Raw genomic sequence first — 21,254 nt, 5'->3', positions numbered from 1 at the left:
GTTTCAAAAATCTGCAGAGTTACCGCTGAGGGGTAAACTGCCGCTGAGCGGCACTCTGCCAGATTTGGTTTCTGAAATTTTGCGTGTTGGAATGTGGCACTGGTGGCGCTGAGGGGAAATTCTGGCCCTCAGCGGTGGTTTAGCTTCGAAAGGAGTTGTGTTCTGTGTTTTACTAATGATTAACATCATGTTCTGTGGTTTTGTTTGTGTTTTGAATGTAGGAATGGCATCTTCATCAGGAAAAAGATTGAAAACCATGGCAACCAAGAGAAAGGAAAAGGAACCAGAGCAACCTCATTCTGGCAGGTTCCTCTCTAGGAAACATGAGAAGCACTTTAGGGTGGTTCAGGACAGGAGACTTCTGATGGAGAGAAAGGTTGGAATGATACCTAACTTTGCTCCTCAATTTGGAGAGCAAGTGTTAGGGAATGATTGGGGAAAGCTAGCTACTTATCCTGCACCTGCCAACATAGCTGTGGTGAAGGAATTTTACACCAATGCAAAGAAGATTGGTGATTATCCAGCTGAGAATTATTTGGGCTATGTTAGAGGCCATGCTATCAGGTATGATCCTGATTCTATCAACAACTTCCTGGACACTGTGTGGGCTTGTGAGCAATGTCAGTTTGCTCTTTGCATGGAGGAAGGTGCTGATTTTGAGGATGTGGAGAGAGTGTTGTGTATACCTGGAGGACACTTCCAAAGGAATAGATCTGGCTCAGTGGTTAACATTAGGAGGACAGATTTGAATCCTCTTGCAAAATATTGGATGGCATTTTCTCATGCCAACATTCAGCCATGTTCACATGTGTCAGATATTACTCTCAGCAGGGCACTATTCATCTACTGTGCTATCAGAAATTTGAATGTTAATATTGGGCAGGTGATAGCTGATGAAATTAGTGTATGTGCTAACACCTCAAACAACAAAGCACCACTAGGACATCCTTCTTTGATTACTCACCTTTGCAAGCTAGCTGGGGTGGAAACTTCTGTTCCACCATTTGAGAGGCCAAGAAAAGCTATTGATGAGGCCTATTACAGACAGTACTGTGGAGGTGAGGATGCTGCTCAGCCAGTTCCACCACGCCGTGCTCGTAGAGAGAGAGGGCCAGCACAGAGCCAGACATCTGCTGATACACATGAAGCAGAACCATTCCAGATGAGGGACATGTATATGTCTCTTATAGGTGCTCAGTTGCAGTCCATTCACAGAGGGCAGGTGGCCACTGCTGAGATGATAGTGGGGATGTATGATACACCTCCAGCCCACAGGTGGACTATGGATGAATTCCACAATGTAGTAGCTTGGCCAGAAGAACCAGTACATGGAGGAGGAGCTGGAGCAGCTGAAGCTTCAGCTAGAGATATGGAAGAAGATGATGCTGAGGAGGAGGATGCATTTGATGATGATGAGGAGGAAGAGGAAGATACAGAGGACAGCTCAGACTGATGAGGAGCTGAGATAGCATTTACTGATGAATGCTATCATATGATTATGCTTTTGTGGTTTAAGTTTTCTGAACTTGTTTTGTTTTCGTTTTTAGATTAGGTTTGATGTACTCTATTGAACACCTGGTTTGTTATGATGGTTTGCTATTAACTGTGATTGTGTGATAAGTACTGCTTGATGATGCTTATTGATTGATGTTGAGATAGATGTGCACATTAAAATGCTTATACAGGTGATTCACAAGCTTTGTGAACAAATGCATGATATTATGATTGTGATTGTGAGATTAAGCAGGATGTGTATGTCAAATGTGAATGAGCTTATATGTGAGGTTTTGAGCTCCAGAGTTTTTGGTATGATTGAATGCTATTACTTTGAAAGCATGAATGATTTTGCCCAGGTTTTCTATGATTGAATCAATTGCTTGTTTTGCATCATGTGATCAAGGCCATTTGTTGGAACCCTTTTTATTGGCCAAATTCATAAAGTTAGCCTACTAAAAGAGAACACGTTGTGTTCTATCCTTTGAACCTTTAGCCTTGAACATACACTGAAAACCTTTGATTTAAAATCTTTACCTTGAGTTAAGTAGAAGATCTTGTATGGTATTGTTAAATGTTCAAGTTTGGGGTTATTGGGAAAACATGAAAAGAAAAGCATTGAGCTGAGAGCTAAAAAGTAAGAATATGCAAAGAGAAAAGAAAAAGAAGTAAAGCTCAATGCAAAGGCAAAGGTAAAAGAAAGTTGGGAATGAATAAGATGATTGTGTTGTTATGATTCTCTTAACTCAAGGATTTTGTGATCCAGAAAAACCAATTTTCTTGTTAGCCCAGCCACATTATAAGCCATTGAAAAGTCCTTGTGATGATGCATGCTTGTGAATGTTTTTGATTGTGGTAAAATGAAAGGCAAAGTTGATTCATGTGACATTGTGATAGTAGAGTGAAGGAGTGAAACACTTTACCTCTTATACACTTGTGTGTTGAGTGAAACACTTTACCTAGTGAGGAAATATTCCATAAGCACATGAACATCCATGCTTAATTGATTGATCATTCATGAAAAATAGCATTTGTTGGAATTTAAATGACTTTGTGAACACTAAAGCATGTGCACATCTTGAATGAACTCTTGGTCATAAGTTTGAGTGAAGTTGTTACTTATCTTGGAAAAGAGGATTTTTGAATGAGTGAACCATCATATGAATTGGTTGGAGATTGAGTTACATTTTGTTTGCTTGAGGACAAGTAAAGTTCTAAGTTTGGGGTTGTGATAACAGTTGAAAAACTGTTATTTTCATGCTTAAAATTGATACTAAAAGCAACCTTTAGACTTAGAAACTAGCTTGAAATCATACTTTTATCCATATTTTCAGAAATAAGAGAGCTGGACAGGTTTATGCTTGATTTCAGTGTTTTTGTGCAGGTTTTAAGGTGAATTTAGTGAAAGAAGTGAAGAATGAGAGAGAGGGAATCAGAAAAGGAATCAAAGAGTGCAAAAGGAGAAGCCGAAGGCACCGCTCAGCGGCAGTTTACCGCTGAGCGGCACTCAGAAGCTCACGGGAGGACCGCTGAGGGGCAAAATGGCCGTTGAGGGGAAGAACCGAGCTGACGCACTTACCGCTGAGCGGTAGTTTACCGCTGAGCGGCACTTTAATGGGCTTGGACCTAAAATTTTGTAATTTACGAATGATATATAAGCCTTAGGGTTTCCTAGGGTTAGGTATCTTTGGCAGAAACGAGGCAAACACTCTCTCTTCCACCCCTTTGAAGGAGGATCTTGGATGCTCAGGCTACCTCTTCACCTTTTTAGGGTTTATTCTATCATACTTTCATTGTAATTCATCTAGGTTCACCATGAATATGGTGAACTAAACCTTGTATGTTTGTTGGGGAATCAATGTAATCTCTTGAAGCTCTCATATATGGAATTTATGCTTGCATCTTAATCTAAGATTTATGCTTTCTTTCATCATTAGTTAGGGTTTTTCCTCTTTGCTTAATGCTTGCATAGTTTAACTCATTCAATGCATGATCATTGGTTTTGTCGATACGGGCACGTACGGGGAAGTCTAGATCTGGGGAATTTCTCCCAATATTATATTGGTTGTCGTTAAGCTCCTGCACTTATGAACTAATCATTAGGAATGCTAGGAATTGTATGAACTCGTGATTAGGGAGAAGCCATCTAGAATGGTACTTTAGAGAGTGGCATTAACAATGATGATTTGAATGTTGAATTCCTAAAATGTATGAGAGTGGATGAGATGAAATTGACCCCCAACAACATATTCATTCATAGATTTCATTGAAAGTGTTTATCTTTTGCTTTTTGCCATTGATCAAAACTTCATGCATACATATTTAAATTTCGTCTTTTGCATATAAGATCTCAATTATTTCGTTTGTAAGTCTTAGCTAATCAACAAATCACATAACTAAACTAGGCCGTGAGTCCTTTGGGAAGAACGATACTTGGTCTTACCAAGTTTATTACTTGAACGATTCGGTCATACTTGCCGATTGAAAAACAAGTTTGTGACATCATATTTTGGTGCTCATAAATTTGTCCATCATTGCTCACCAAGCTAGGCCTCAACAACAACAAGCGTATTATCCACCGTAGCGTATCCCAACCGAAGCTTCAAGACCGGCCGCAAACATGGGCCCAAATCTAAATGTGGGTCACAACAACAACCCAAGGGGAAATCAATTTGTTAGGTTCACCCCAATCCCTATGACCTACACTGAATTGTTACCTAACCTAGTCAAAAAGGGTCTGGTCGCCATTTGCCCGATGAAGCCTGTACAGCCGCCGTACCCTAGGGGTTATGACGCAAATGCCCGGTGTAGTTATCATGCAGGAGGCGTTGGCCACTCGACCGAAGGATGTATGGCTCTCAAATACAAAGTTCAGGCTCTCATATATTCGAGTTGGTTAAAGTTTCAAGAGAACCAGCCCAGCGTCGATACTAATCCATTGTCCGGGCACGGGAGTTCCTCGACGAACGCCGTCGAGGTTGGAAACCATGATCTGATAAGAGATGTGGGCGAAATCCGAAGTTTCTAGGAGGTTTATCTTTGAAGCTTTGTTGAAGAAGGGCCTAGTGAAGGGCGATTATGATCTGGGTATAGCGTGCGCACTCCATCCGGAGGCCGGGCACTCTATTGAGGAATGTATGGAATTCGAGATTTTTCTACAAGACTTACTTGATAGAAATCTGATGCAAGTGTGCCGCAAGGTCAGAGAGGAAGAAGTATTTGCACAAATTGGTGGAGAATCTGATGTGACTCTACCCTGTTAGAATCGCTGCAGCGGAATTATTAGCGTGGTAACAAACCAAGAGGGGGGGGGGGGGGTGAATTGGTTATATACTTTTATTTTGCCTTTTTAATATTTTTCTCTTAATTCTTTCTTACTAAGCAGATAATTGAATGTAAATAATAGAGTAAGGGAAAGAGAAAAATTGCACAGGTGATTTTATCCTGGTTCAGATCACTAGGATCCTACGTCCAGTCGCTTATCTCAAACAAGATAAACCTTTTTCACTATCACAAAACAGTTACAAATATTAGTCACACAGAAAAACAATTTGTAATAGTTTAGAAATTACCACCTCTCTTGAAACCACAAGAGATGAACTTACACCTCCTTTGAATCTTCACAAAGGATGACCACCTCCTTCGAATGCTTCACGAAGGATGAATCTCTTCCAGGCACTTCCTCAGACACACCAAGGATGAACAAGTTATTCCTCTGTCACCACAGTACCACTTCAGGACTTTGCAGACAAGAGTTTCCTTAGCTTCAGCAAATTCACAGAGTTCTCAAAGAATTCAGAGATCTTTAGCACAAGGGAAGAGTTGTTTATGAGAGAAAAAGTGAGCCAATTTATAGACTCAGCCTAATACCCTTCCATTCTTCGAAAACGGGCCATCTAACGCATTTAATCGATTAAAATGAATACAACGGCTAGTTTTTCAAATCTGAAATCCCCAACGGTCAGTGTTAATCGATTATTCTCAGGATTAATCGATTAGCTAATCGATTATTATACACTTTAATCGATTATTCCAGTGGCACTTGGGTTTTCAGGGCCAGCCTCGGTTTTAATCGATTAAAACTAGGTTTAATCGATTAAAACAGAATGAGGACGAAACTCAACAGCATTTAAATGTAAATTACAATAATCGGTCCTAATACATTTGTGAGTACTACTTCATCAACTTTGATTATTACAAAAGCTTTATAAAAATACATAAATCTTCAATTTGTCTTGACTTGTGCAACTCTGTTCATCATCAAAACTTCATAGTTGATTTTTGCCAACATTCTCCCCCTTTTTGATGATGATCAAAAATTCCTCTGAGTTTAAAGCTTTTTAATAATCTGAAACAGTCACAACTCATAAAAAGAGAGATTAATAGAAAATAATAATTCCTCTGAGTTTAAAGCTTTTTAATAATCTGAAACAGTCACAACTCATAAAAAGAGAGATTAATAGAAAATAATAATTTTAAACTTTCTTCTCCCCCTTTTTTGATTAGAAGAAAAAAATGCGTGCTCCCCCTAAATAAAAAGAGATAAGGCATATTGAAAGATGAAATAAACAACACTTTTTATTAAGGATGCACATAATCATAAAACCAAACAAACAAGACAAGCAAATAAGTCCTAGAATTCATCACTTTCATCACTAAGAAGATGTTGCTCTAAACCAGAAACCCTAGTGTCTAAATTTCGGAGATGAGTACAAATTTCTTCATGGCGAATGTTTTGGATGTTCATCATCTCAGTTTGAAGGCGAGTCATCTCAGTCATTTGTCTAGAGAGACATTCTAGACTGTATTCCTCATGGACTTGAGATGGGCCAGCAACATTTGTGGGATCAGGCATTGGAATATCTTCAGCTTCATCTTCATTGCCCTCAATAGCATCCTCAGGATGTATGTAAGATTGTCCCTGTTTGGTAAAACCCATTTGTCTTAGGGAATTATCTCCAACCTTATGACCAGGGAGGACAGTCTCATGGTTTTCATTGGTGATATCCACTCCTTTGAACACACAGATTTGGGAAACTAGGAGAGGATATGGAAGAGGGGCTACATCTAACCTTTTGGCCTTGTACATAATTGTCTTAATCAGATGAGGCCAATTGAGAGGAATGCTCTGAAGAATACCGTACATGATGATGAGATCAGTCTCAGAGCATTGGGCATGATTGGATCCTCTAGGGCACAAAATCCAGACAATGAGGTAGTGTAGGAGACGTTCTTCCATCTTGAGTCCACCTGCAAGGAAAAGACGCGCATTGTGCTGACGAGGATTACGGAGAAAGGACTGGTAGACCGCTATCTTGTTGAATTGTGCAAAGTCATCTGGGATAGTTTGAGAATGCTCTAAGACAGGGACTTTTGCAACATTAGTCCAAGTGTCATTGTCCAAGACAATGTCTACACCTTTTACTCTTGTTTGAAACACCCCATCCCGGATCTTTAAATTGTAATAGAAAGTCCGAACGAGATCCGGATAATACCTTCCACGGAGTTCCATAAAGTGTTGAACTCCTTGTTCAATGATGAGATTTGGGAAGGAAAAGTTGTAAGATATATACCAGGATAGATCAATGAATTTTTGCTTGATCAGCTTCCTTTCCTTCCAGAATCGTGAGAAAGATAGTTGATCTGCTTCATCGGAGAGCCACCCTTCTACGGTAGCATCTCTTGTTGGAACAAGATTCTCCGAAACAGCACTGGTTCTTCTTCTCCTCCTTCTTGAAGATTCAGCCATTGAAATAAAGGAAAGGCAAGGGTTTGGGTGAAAGAAGAGAGAAAGTAGAAGAAATAGGCTTAAAGTTTGTTCAAGTAATGAAAATGGGGACCAAAGGGTGTATATATAGGCTTAAAAACGTGTCCCAACGGTTAGATTTGGAGAATATGGTCGTTTATGGCCGTTGGCAACGGCTAGATTTCGAAAACAATTTTTTAAAAAATTGTTTGGAGCGTATTTAATCGATTAAAGGAAGTTTTAATCGATTATGTAATCGATTAATACTTGGATTAATCGATTAATCCAGTCGCAAATCTATAGGTAGCGTTTTTAATCGATTTGCAAGCAGATTAAATGCGTTAAACAGCGAAAAATGCAAGATTAATTCCAAATATGCCTATTTTACTATTTCTAATATTCCAAGATCTCTCCTAAGCTAAAAAAATCTATCCTTGGGCAAAGCTTTGGTGAAAATGTCCGCTAATTGATGCTTAGAATCTATAAACTCCATTTCACAATCACCTTTTTGGACATGGTCTCTAATAAAATGATGTCTAATTTCTATATGCTTGGTTCTAGAATGCATGATGGGATTTTTGGTGAGTTTTATGGCACTGGTGTTATCACACTTAAGCGGAATATGATCCAAATGAATACTGTAGTCTTCTAATTGTTGTTTCATCCATAAGATCTGTGCACAACAACTACCCGCAACAATATATTCAGCTTCAGTGGTTGACAAGGCTACACAGGCTTGTTTCTTAGAGTGCCAAGAGACTAAGGAGCTACCGAAAAAGTGACAGGTTCCACTGGTGCTTTTCCTATCTATTTTACAGCCTCCATAATTAGCATCAGAAAATCCTACAAGACTAGGTGCAGCGCCTGAAGGATACCATAACCCAAAGGATGTTGTCCCCTTAAGATATTTAAAGATACGTTTTACAGCAGTGAGATGAGACTCCCTAGGGCTTGACTGAAACCTAGCACACACACATACACTTTGCATGATGTCAGGTCTACTAGCAGTGAGATATAATAAAGAACCAATCATACCTCTGTATTTGGTCTGGATTACCTCTTTACCTGTCTCATCTTTGTCTAAGTAGCAGGATGTCCCCATGGGGGTTGATGCTTCTTTGGCATTGTCCATCGCAAACTTTTTAAGAATTTCCCTGCAATACTTGGTTTGAGATATAAAGGTTCCTTCCTCCATTTGTTTGATTTGAAGTCCGAGGAAGAAAGTAAGTTCTCCCATCATTAACATCTCAAATTCTCCCTGCATGGACTTAGCAAAATTCTCGCAGAGAGTTGCGTTAGATGAACCAAAAATAATGTCATCTACGTATACTTGAACAAGTAGAAAATGTTTTCCATTCTTTTTAATGAATAAGGTTGAATCAATTTTTCCTCTGTTGAAATCATTTTCTACCAGAAAATTGCTCAGACGTTCATACCAAGATCTAGGTGCCTGTTTTAAGCCATATAGTGCTTTCTTTAATTTGTAGATGTGATTTGGGTTTTTAAAATCTTCAAAACCAGGTGGTTGTTCAACAAATACATCTTCTTTGATATAACCGTTTAGAAAAGCACTTTTAACATCCATTTGAAATAATTTAAATTTTATCATAGATGCATAAGCAAGAAGTAGGCGTATTGCCTCTAACCTGGCAACTGGAGCGTATGTCTCATCATAATCTATACCTTCTTCTTGACTATATCCTTTTGCGACAAGCCTAGCTTTATTCTTGGTTATGTTTCCTTCTTCATCCAGTTTGTTTCTGAACACCCATTTAGTTCCAATTACTTGATGAGTGTCTTTTCTGGGAATTAATTCCCATACTTGATTTCTTTCAAACTGGTTGAGTTCTTCTTGCATTGCGATACACCATTTTTCATCTTGAAGGGCTTCTTCAATGTTCTTTGGTTCAATCTGTGACACAAAAGCAACATTCATACAATAATTTACAGTATTACTTCTTGTGTTTACCCCTTGTGTGATATCGCCAATTATGTTGTCCAAAGATAATCCTCTAGGTTGTTGCCATATTTTATTTAAGTCTTCATCTTAAGGATCGTCATTATTCTTTTCTTCGTTTGTCTCCTTTGATGAATTTTCACTTGTTCCTGCATCAAATTTTTCTGACTCAAGAGGTTTTGCCTCAAGGTCCACAATTTCATCAAAAGTAACATGTATGGATTCTTCTATTGTAAGCAGATTTCTATTAAAGACTCTATATGCTTTGCTAGTTAAAGAATATCCAAGAAAAATTCCTTCGTCAGCTTTTGAATCAAATTTTCCCAAATTCTGTTTTCCATTGTTTAAAACATAGCATTTGCATCCAAAGATTTTTAAATGGGAAACATTTGGTTTTCTATTTTTGAAAAGTTCATAAGGAGTACGTTTTAAAATAGGTCGAATTAACATTCTGTTTAAAACATAGCAAGCAGTACTTACAGCATCAGCCCAAAATTGTTTAGGAACATTATTTTCATTTAACATAGTACGAGCAAGTTCCTCTAATGATCTATTCTTTCTTTCTACTACTCCATTCTGTTGGGGAGTTCTAGGCGAAGAAAAGTTATGAGAAATACCATGTTCTTCACAAAAATTTTCAAATAATTCATTTTGAAATTCACCACCATGGTCACTTCTAATAGCTTTTATTCTTAAATCCTTTTCATTTTGAATTAAAATAGCAAACTTCTTAAATTCTTTAAAAGCTTCACTCTTAAGAGTGAGAAACAGGGTCCAAGTATATCTTGAAAAATCATCAACAATAACTAAAGCATAATAGTTTCCACCAAAACTTTTTATCCTTGAAGGACCAAATAAATCCAAATGTAAAAGTTCTAAAGGTTTTAAAGTAGAAACAATATTTTTTGAATGAAAGGAATTTTTAACTTGTTTCCCCTTTTGACATGCATCACATAATTTATCTTTTACAAACTTTAATTTTGGTAAACCAATTACTAGTTCTCTAGATACTAGTTTGTTAAGTTGTTGCATATGTATATGAGCAGCACGCCTGTGCCACAACCATGGGTTTTCCTCTTTAACAACTAAACATGAAATATTTTTATTTAATACGTTTTCTAAATCAATTAGATAAATATTATTATGTCTAACTCCTTTTAAAGCAATTTCAGAAGAATCACTCTTAAAAATAGTGCAAGAATTCTTCTCAAAAGTTACCTTGAATCCTTTGTCGCACAGTTGACTGATGCTAATTAAGTTATGCCTCAGTCCTTCTACATATAGTACGTCTTTGATCATCAAGGTGTCTTTGCTTCCTATATCCCCTTTTCCAAGAATTCTTCCTTTGTTGTTGTCACCATAGGTAACAAAGCCTTGTTCCTTTTCTTTAAAGTTTGTAAATTTTGTTATGTCTCCTGTCATGTGTTTTGAGCAACCACTATCGAGACACCACATGACTTTTCTTGATTTTTGTAATACCTGCAAAAGAAAGGAACAAACAAGCTATTTTAGGTACCCAACTTCTTTGTATGGGTCCTTTTGGGTTAGATTCAAATTATTTAGCAACCCAAACATATCTACCACTAGGAACACCATAATGCTTAATTTTACATTTATTTGAAGTATGACCCTTTTTCATACAATAAAAGCATGATACAACGTTTGTGTTCCCATGAGTTGTTCCTTTTTCTACCCATATTCTACGGGTTCTATTATTTTGTTTGTTTTTAATTTTTGGAACATACTCATTTTTAACAACCTTGTTTTCATTATTTTTGCTACATTCTCCTAAGGTTGTTTGTTCAGAAAAATATTTGAATTGTATGCAAGACTCACATTCATTATTAGCAACATATTTTTATTTTTCATAATATAACACTTTACTTTTCAAATTCCTGATTTCTTCTGCTTGATATAAAAATTTATTTTTCAAATTTCTGTTTTCTTCAGATGAATTTGAAAATTCAGTTTTCAAGGCATCATTTAATTTAGTGAGATTTTCAGAAGTAAACTTCAAATTTTTATTTTCTTCAAGAAGGTTGTCAAATTCAGATTTTAAATTTTTAAAATCCTTTTTCAGCTTTTTATGAGAAATATTTAATTTTTCAGATTCAATTAACAATGCAGCATGTTTCATGCAATTCATCTTCATCAACTTGACTATTATTATCAGAATAATGTGAGCTACTTACTTGGCTGACATTATCATCATCTGCCATTAAACAGATGTTAGCTTCTTCATCTGAATCGCTTGAATCTGAAATGGACTCATTATCGTCTTCCCATGCAATGTATGCTTTCTTTTTCTTGAAGAATCTTTTCTCCTTTTTGTCTTCACCTTTCTTCTGATTTGGGCAGTCTGCCTTTAGATGCCCCTTTTCTCCACAGCTGTAGCATCAATAATTTGAGGAAGATGCTTGATTATCTTTCTTTTCGTACCTAAACCTTCCTTTACCTTTAGACTTCATGAATTTGTTTAATCTTTTGATCACGAGGCTTAAGTTTTCCTCTTCGTCTGAGTCTTCATCTTCCGATTTACCTTTGCTTCTTTCAACCTCTGATTTTAATGCCAAACTCTTCTTGTTGGTTTTGGCTTTTGCTTCTTCTTCATCAAGTCTTCCAAGATCTAATTCATGTTCCCTCAACTTTCCAAATAGTGCCGCCATAGTCATGGTGTTGAGGTTTTGTGACTCCGAGATTGCAGTCACCTTAGGTTGCCACGACCTGTCTAAAGACTTTAAGATTTTAATGTTTAGTTCATCAGTATCAAATGACTTACCTAGTCCAATGAGATGATTGACAATGTTGGTGAAGCGTTTTTGAACGTCAGAAATTGTTTCTCCTTGCTTCATCCGGAACATTTCATATTCTTGAATTAGGGAATTCTTTCTTGCCCTCTTTACGTCATTTGTTCCTTCATGTGTTACTCTGAGCACGTCCCACATTTCTTGAGCAGTTTTGCAGACAGAAACCCTGTAGAACTCATCAACAGTCAATGCTGATGCAATAATATTCCGAGCTTTAACGTCATTCTGAAATCTTTTCTTTTCTTCAATGGTCCATTGACCACGGGGCTTTGGTTCCTGTATATTGTTAGTAGGAACAGAAGAACCAGATGCAATAACATCCCAAATTTCACAATCAATAGATTCAATAAATATTTGCATCCTTACCTTCCAGAATGCATAGTTCTCACCTGTGAATAGTGGGGGTCTATTGATTGATCCACCCTCTGCAAAGGTTTGATGTGATCCTGCCATTTGAATGACTATCAAAGCAAGCTCTAATACCAATTGTTAGAATCGCTGCAGCGGAATTATTAGCGTGGTAACAAACCAAGAGGGGGGGTGAATTGGTTATATACTTTTATTTTGCCTTTTTAATATTTTTCTCTTAATTCTTTCTTACTAAGCAGATAATTGAATGTAAATAATAGAGTAAGGGAAAGAGAAAAATTGCACAGGTGATTTTATCCTGGTTCAGATCACTAGGATCCTACGTCCAGTCGCTTATCTCAAACAAGATAAACCTTTTTCACTATCACAAAATAGTTACAAATATTAGTCACACAGAAAAACAATTTGTAATAGTTTAGAAATTACCACCTCTCTTGAAACCACAAGAGATGAACTTACACCTCCTTTGAATCTTCACAAAGGATGACCACCTCCTTCGAATGCTTCACGAAGGATGAATCTCTTCCAGACACTTCCTCAGACACACCAAGGATGAACAAGCTATTCCTCTGTCACTACAGTACCACTTCAGGACTTTGCAGACAAGAGTTTCCTTAGCTTCAGCAAATTCACAGAGTTCTCAAAGAATTCAGAGATCTTTAGCACAAGGGAAGAGTTGTTTATGAGAGAAAAAGTGAGCCAATTTATAGACTCAGCCTAATACCCTTCCATTCTTCGAAAACGGGCCATCTAACGCATTTAATCGATTAACATAAGTATTAATCGATTAAAATGAATACAACGGCTAGTTTTCCAAATCTGAAATCCCCAACGGTCAGTGTTAATCGATTATTCTCAGGATTAATCGATTAGCTAATCGATTATTATACACTTTAATCGATTATTCCAGTGGCACTTGGGTTTTCAGGGCCAGCCTCGGTTTTAATCGATTAAAACTAGGTTTAATCGATTAAAACAGAATGAGGACGAAACTCAACAACATTTAAATGTAAATTACAATAATCGGTCCTAATACATTTGTGAGTACTACTTCATCAACTTTGATTATTACAAAAGCTTTATAAAAATACATAAATCTTCAATTTGTCTTGACTTGTGCAACTCTGTTCATCATCAAAACTTCATAGTTGATTTTTGCCAACATACCCGAACCTTTGGTGATCCATTTCACTAGGACCACCCCTACACTGGTAACTGAAGGAAATCCGTCTGTTGTCATCCGAGTGCCAATTCCTTTCCCTTATAAGAACGAGAAAGTCGTCACATGAAGATATGGGGCAACTGCATTAGATGAGAGAGAATATGCAAATCCGACTGTGGAAAACATATCAGGCATTGGTGGAATGACCAGAAGTGGTCGAATCTTTACACCACCAGAATTGGCGAGAGAAGGAACCAATGATAGGGAAGCAACAATGGCTGCAAAAGCAAAGAAGTTCTTGAGGGGGAAGAACGTGGAGGCCGAGGAGACCCCCGACAAAGAGGAGAAGAGGGAAATATCTGAAGAAGAAGTCGGTGAATTCCTAAAGTTCATACAACAGAGTGAGTACAAAGTGGTGGAACAGTTGAACCGCATGCCTGCTCGGATCTCCTTGCTAGAATTACTCATGCACTCTGCCTCCCACCGAAAGTTGTTGATGAAGATACTCAGTGAGGCTCATGTGGAGCAAGGTATTTCTCTGAACAAGTTCGAGGGAATTGTTGGCAACATCGTTGCTAATAATTACCTCACCTTCACTGATGAAGAGATACCTGTTGAGGGGAGAGGTCATAACAAAGCCCTTCATGTCTCGGTGAAATGCCTGGATCATGTGATAGCACGTGTCTTAGTGGATAATGGATCCTCCCTGAAAGTCATGCCAAAAGCAACCTTGGAGAAGCTACCCAGTGACGGAACGCATATGAAGCCAAGTTCTATGATTGTGAGAGCCTTTGATGGTAGTAAGAGGGAAGTGATGGGAGAGGTAGAACTACCAGTCCAAGTCGGTCCGTGTGTCTTTCAAGTGACATTCCAAGTCATGGACATCCTCCCAGCCTATAGTTGCCTGTTGGGTCGCCCATGGATCCATTCTGCAAGGGTTGTGCCTTCTACACTACATCAAAAGTTGAAGTATGTTATGGGAGACAAGCTGGTGATAGTGGCAGGAGAGGAGGATTTCCTGGTGAGCGGACCATCATCTTCCCGTTATATTGAAGCAGCCGAGGAAGCTCTCGAGACAGCTTTCCAATCTCTGGAGATCGTGGGAAACACCTATGTGGAGTCATTCGCGGTCAACCCGCATCTGTTGCGTGCGTGCTTCTATCATGATGGCCAAAGTCATGCTAAAAGAAGGTTATATGCATGGGAAAGGTTTGGGCAAGTGTGGACAGGGGCGAGCATTCCCTCTAGAGGTCGTCGAGAACAAGAATAGGTATGGACTGGGATACAAGCCCACCAAGGAGGATAGGAGAAGGCTGATAGAAGAAAGGAGAGAGCGTAGTCTGGCTCAGGTGGCAAGACGGGAGCCCAAAGTGGGAAGAATTCGTATCTGTGACCTCAAGGAGAGCTTTCGCAGCGCTGGTTGGGTTAACGCTGGCCACATAGCAGCTGTGGGAGATGAAGATGGATCGGAAGGCTCCAGTTTCGTGTGGGCCTGCTCCCCGGATGCACGACTCGACAACTGGAAGATGCTGGATTTGCCCGTGATGCTTAATTTGAATGAGATGTAATAACTTTAATTAATCCTATAGCTTTACCCGGGGCTTTAGGATTCATGACTTACGGGTTGACGCTTTTAGTTTGTTATGCTCAGCGCGATAATCAAAGTGTGTTTGTTTGTGTTTTATCATCGTTTTGCATTCCTCGTCGTTTTTCCGTTCATTTATTTCCTTTTCGTGAACTTAAATAATGCAGATATGACAATGAATGTTTTGAAAGTAATTATGTCGATATTCCTGATTTTGGGCGCCCTGTCAATAATACGGAAGATGATTGTGATGATGACCCGGAACCCCCTCCTGGACTGTTAAGACTAGTGGAACAAGAATGTAAGGAGATAAAACCTCACCAGGAAGATGTTGAAGTACTCAATTTAGGGAATGAGGATGAGGTAAAGGAGGTGAAGATCGGTACAACCATGAAAGCAGAAGTGAAAGAAAAATTGCGTGTCTTATTGAGGGAGTTCAGGGATGTGTTTGCTTGGTCTTACAATGACATGCCAGGCCTCCATACAAATATTGTACAACACAAGCTCCCACTTAAGCCGGAATGCCCACCGGTAAAACAAAAGCTAAGAAGAATGAAACCGGAAATGTCCTTGAACATCAAGGAGGAGGTACAGAAGCAATTTGATGCAGGGTTTCTAGCTGTGGCGAGATACCCAGAATGGGTAGCAAACATTGTACCGGTGCCTAAGAAGGATGGTAAAGTTCGGATGTGTTTCGATTATCGAGATTTGAATCGCGCAAGCCCAAAGGATAATTTCCCATTACCACACATCGACACCCTAGTTGATAATACAGCCAAGTATTCATTGTTTTCGTTCATGGATTGTTTTTCGGGGTATAACCAGATCAAGATGGCGCCAGAAGATATGGAAAAGACGACTTTTATTACATTGTGGGGCACATTTTGTTATAAGGTGATGTCTTTTGGACTCAAGAATGCTGGGGCAACATATCAAAGGGCGATGGTGGCACTTTTCCATGATATGATGCACAAGGAGATTGAAGTTTATGTGGACGACATGATCGCGAAGTCCGAATCAGAAGAAGAACACGTCCTCAACTTGAGAAAGTTATTCGAGAGATTGAGGAAGTATAAGCTTAGGCTGAATCCCGCCAAATGTACATTTGGAGTGAAATCCGGGAAATTGTTGGGCTTTATTGTCAACTAGAGGGAGATAGAGGTGGATCCAGACAAAGTGCGAGTGATAATGGAAATGCCTGCGCCTAAAACGGAAAAAGAAGTTCGAGGGTTTTTGGGTAGATTGAATTACATTGCTAGATTCATCTCCCAATTAACTGCTACTTGTGAACCACTGTTCAAGTTGTTACGAAAGAATCAGGCTGTGGTGTGGAATGAGGATTGTCAGGCCGCTTTTGAGAGAGTCAAACAATACTTACAGGACCCTCCTATATTACGTCCACCAGAACCAGGAAGGCCACTCATTTTGTATTTGACTGTATTGGACAAGTCAATGGGTTGTGTATTGGGTCATCATGATGAGGATGGCAAAAGAGAGCACATTATATATTACTTGAGCAAGAAGTTCACAGACTGCGAACAACGATATTCATCGTTAGAGCGGACTTGCTGCGCATTGGCATGGGCCGCTCATCGTTTAAGGCAATACATGTTGAGTCATTCCACATGGTTGATATTCAAGATGGATCCTATCAAGTATATTTTTGAAAAGCCTGCTCTACTGGAAGGATAGCTCGATGGCAGATGCTATTGTCAGAATACGACATCGTATATGTCACTCAGAAATCTGTCAAGGGTAGCGCACTAGTAGAATACCTGGCTCATCAACCCCTTTGTGATTATCAACCAATGCAACCTGAATTTCCCGATGAGGATATCATGGCTTTATTCGAAGAGAACAAAGAAGACCGAAACGAAAAAGCATGGACAGTGTTATTCGACGGGGCCTCAAATGTGATGGGACACGGAATAGGGGCAGTGCTTATCTCCCCAGAGCGTCAGTATATACCAATGACGGCAAGGTTGTGTTTTAGCTGCACAAATAACATAGCTGAATATGAAGCCTGTGCCATGGGTATTCGAGCAGCAATTGAGTCTAAGGCAAAAATTCTGGATGTGTATGGAGATTCAGCTTTTGTCATTGATGTGATCATGGATGGGCCAAGTAATGAAGAGAATAAAAGGATGACAAGAAGCATGACTAAAGGGAATCATTTTACTTCTTGTCTTCTTTACACGTTTGTATCAAAAAAAGTAGAATAGGTTCTCTTTGGGCGTGTATTTGCCTTTTGATTTCTTTCTCTTAGTTCTTGTGAATAATGGCTTATAAACTCTTCTTTCTCTTTAAGAGTAAGCAATGTGGGACTTTCCATAGCTTGGTCTTAAAAAGAATAGAAGAGAAAGTGAGCATTTTTAGGCGTGTAGCATTAGATAGCATAACTAGTTTTCATATTTTGAACTATAGGAGAACTAGTTGCCTTATAAACCCTTTGGAGTGGAGAGAATTGAGCAATGTGGGACTCAAAAGTCCCTAGAAGACCTGCAGCAGCTGCTGGACGGACTACACCCTCAAAAGTCCCACATCTCCTAGATCTTGCATCTTAGCTCACTCCAAAGGTTATATAAGAAGGCTTAGGGGTCTCCTTTTTGTACACCTTACCTTGATTCAATGAATTTGAGTTGATTTGCACTTTTGCAATCCTCTTTGAGATAGAATTCTGTCTCTAAAGTCCCAAATTTGGGCAGACCTTATCTTGTTCAAGCAAGTGGCGGTCCTCCTCTTGATGCTTATCTTTGAAGCTTGTTCAAGTGGCGCATCTTCAATTCCTAAGTTTCCTTTTCCTTAATCTCTTCCATTTTTAATTTCTTTCCCATTCTCTTAAATGTCATTTAGTATATTCTCTCTAGGTATGCACTTCCCCATCAGTCATCCATCAATTGAAAGGAGAATGGGAAACTAGGGATACAAAATTAATTCCCTACCAAGCTTACATCAGGCGATTAATGGAGTATTTCGATTCCATCACATTTAACCATATACCGCGAGAAGATAATCAATTAGCAGACTCACTGGCTACCTTGTCGTCAATGTTTGAGGTTGATCAAGATGAAGAATTACCAAGAATCAAAATGAAAAACCATGCAGAGCCAGCATATTGCCACTTCATCGAGGAGGAGTTAGACGGTAAACCTTGGTACTTTGATATCAAGCGTTATCTTAAAACCCGAGAATACCCTGAGGATGCGTCTGAAAACGATAAAAGAGCACTAAGAAGGTTGGCCGACAGTTTCATCTTAAGTGGGGATGTTTTATACAAGAGAAACCATGACATGGTTCTCCTCAGATGTGTGGATGCAAAGGAAGCCGAGTTGATATTGAAAGAAGTGCACGAAGGTACATTTGGTACACACATGAATGGACATTCGATGGCTAGGAAGATCTTAAGAGCTGGTTACTTCTGGTTGACCATGGAAAACGATTGTTGCATACACGTGACAAAGTGTGAGAAATGTCAGATATATGCAGATAATATCAATGTGCCACCCACTACTCTGAACGTGTTGTCTGCACCATGGCCATTTTCGATGTGGGGAATAGATGTCATCGGAGCTATAGAACCAAAAGCGTCAAATGGACATCGCTTCATACTAGTCGCAATCGACTATTTCACCAAGTGGGTTGAGGCTGCTTCGTATGCCAACGTGACTAGAAAGGTTGTGGTTAGATTCATAAGGAAGGAGTTGATCTGTAGGTATGGGCTACCCAACAAGATCATCACTGATAACGCTACCAACCTGAACAATCAGATGATGGCGGAGTTATGTGAGGAATTCAAAATTCACCACCATAATTCCTCTCCTTATCGTCCAAAGATGAATGGGGCAGTAGAGGCTGCTAACAAGAACATCATGAAGATTGTGCAGAAGATAGTGGTCACCTACAAGGATTGGCACGAAATGCTTCCTTTCGCTTTGCACGGATACCGCACATCAGTACGAACATCAACTTGGGCCACGCCGTTCTCGCTAGTGTATGGGATGGAAGCGGTACTTCCATTTGAGGTCGAAATTCCCTTCTTACGCGTGTTAATGGAAACTAAGTTAGAGGAAGCTGAGTGGGTTCAAACCCGATTCGAACAACTCAGCCTTATCGAAGAAAAAAGGTTAACAGCAGTGTGTCATGGACAACTGTATCAAAGGAGAATGAAAAAGGCGTTTGACAAAAGGGTGCACCCAAGAGAGTTTCATGAAGGCGAACTGGTGTTGAAGAGGATATTGCCCATCCAAAAAGATCATAGAGGCAAGTGGACCCCAAATTATGAAGGGCCGTTTGTGGTGAAGAAAGCATTCTCTGGTGGGGCACTAATTCTCACAAGGATGGATGGGGAGGAATTACCGTTACCGGTTAATTCTGATGCGGTCAAAAAGTTTTATGTATGATGATTCCGTGATAGGGGTTGTCATTAGCGAATATTAACATTGCCTTTTAAATTGTTGTAATCTATGTTATTTCATTCAATAAATACCGCATATTAATTTTTGTTCACACTTTCTGAAATTATTGCATGTCGCGCTGAGCTGTTTAGGTAAATAAAGAGGAATGAAAACGAAAATAATTGAACGAATGTCAATAAAAGCATCACGGGTATTCAGTCGGCTTAGCTCGGTCCTGGTGGGTGTCGTAAAAAAAATAATAATAATAAAAAAAAAAGAGCAAAAGAAAAGACACATGTTGAATTCGTGGTCAATGAGGTTGTCAAGGGCATAGTGTTTTCGAAAAGCAAAAGCAAAATAAATTTTGAAAATACCAAAGTTGGGTCTTCTCCTGATGCAAGGTTTCGGGGTAACCAACGTTCTTTTCCGGCTAGAGCATCTGCATTCATACTACTTGAACCCTCAACCTTTTCGTTTCCCATTAAAACAAAGGATTGTCATGAATACAATACTGGGGCAGTGTTCATCATGGTACACATCCCCAACGATCTGTTGATTGGGAGATAAAAAAGTAAATAAAAAAAAAAGAAAGAAGAGAAAGAAAAAATAATGAAGTCGATGTGTCAACCACTACCGAGTTTTATTCCATGGCTAAAGTCGTGAGAAAGTAAGGTAAGCAAAGATTCAGAGTGACGTGTGGCCATTTTTTTTTCTTTTATCCAAACGTTAAAAGAAGTTTATCCAATTGCACCCCTTTTGAGCCATAAATTATAATTATTTTCATCACCCTCGACAAGAATCATTAGCACATCGATGTCAACCTAAAGGGTACATCAAGGACATCCAAAATCAAGGAGGGGATTTCTGAAAAAAAAAGAAGAGGAAAAAAGAAATAAAAAAAAATATAAAGTCTCAAAGAAGTACACAACAGAGACAACGAAGCAAGCGACCCAAAAGGGGAAGAAAAGAAAGAAAAAAAAACAGCAATGAAAATAAAAGGATGCCCGAAGTTTCAAATCTCTAGGGATAGTTGACTCGACACCTTGCAAATGATTCTTGTCGAAACAATTTAACCGCCAAACACTTATTTGAGCCTTCATTATCCATTTCTTTCAAAACCCTTTGACCTTTAGCCACGGTACAAGCCAATAAAAGTCCACGCTGACTGAAGACTGTTTGTCCTAATCTTTCTCACGAATTTAACCCTGAAACGAAATGATGTGGTGAATGACACAATCACTCAAAAGAAAAGAAAAAAAAAGAAAGAAAATAAAAACATCGAAAAAAAAGAGAAAAGACAAAAAATGTGAAGTCTCCCCGTCAATCAAGAATCGCCAAATTGGGGCAATCCTTCCTACCCGAACCTTTCCACCTCTCCAAATCAAGTTTACTATACGCAACAAAATTGGGGCAGCCCTTGCGGGCCATGCATGTGTAGATACTAACAACACCTCCCAAAGTAAGAAAAATTCAAATGCTAACGTTACCCACAGGTAATCATTCAACCATCTACCTTTCATACTCATCTCCCGCACCTTTTCAGGTTCAAGCTAGTGCTAGAGGGAATTTGAACCCCTAGTTATGCTCTCTTCCTTTCATCAAAGAACCCACTGCTTCTTGACATTATTTTGATTGAATGCATTTCGAACGTACATCGCGTTTGACGTCAACATTGACAACGGATTCCAAGCATAGAATTTTCAAAAAAAAAAAACAAAAAAAAAAGAAAAAAAGGTGTAA

General features: G+C 38.9%; 1 protein-coding gene and 1 pseudogene across 1 annotated transcript; both read left to right on the top strand.

The window, feature by feature from the left end:
* Positions 1-13,737: 13,737 nt before the first annotated feature.
* Positions 13,738-16,269, top strand: LOC128196665 (uncharacterized). Its single transcript, XM_052878163.1, has 3 exons — positions 13,738-14,664; positions 14,765-15,099; positions 15,288-16,269. The coding sequence occupies exons 1-3, from the start codon at positions 13,738-13,740 to the stop codon at positions 16,267-16,269; spliced, it is 2,244 nt and encodes a 747-aa protein (XP_052734123.1).
* Positions 16,270-16,308: 39 nt separating this feature from the next.
* LOC108320268 (uncharacterized) lies at positions 16,309-19,520 on the top strand (annotated as a pseudogene).
* The last annotated feature ends 1,734 nt before the right edge of the window (positions 19,521-21,254 follow it).

The sequence above is a fragment of the Vigna angularis genome, chromosome 5 (assembly GCF_016808095.1).
Source record: "Vigna angularis cultivar LongXiaoDou No.4 chromosome 5, ASM1680809v1, whole genome shotgun sequence".
Lineage (NCBI taxonomy): Eukaryota > Viridiplantae > Streptophyta > Magnoliopsida > Fabales > Fabaceae > Vigna > Vigna angularis.
Note: the sequence above shows the minus strand (reverse complement) of the source record. Positions and strands in the feature narration are given on the sequence as shown.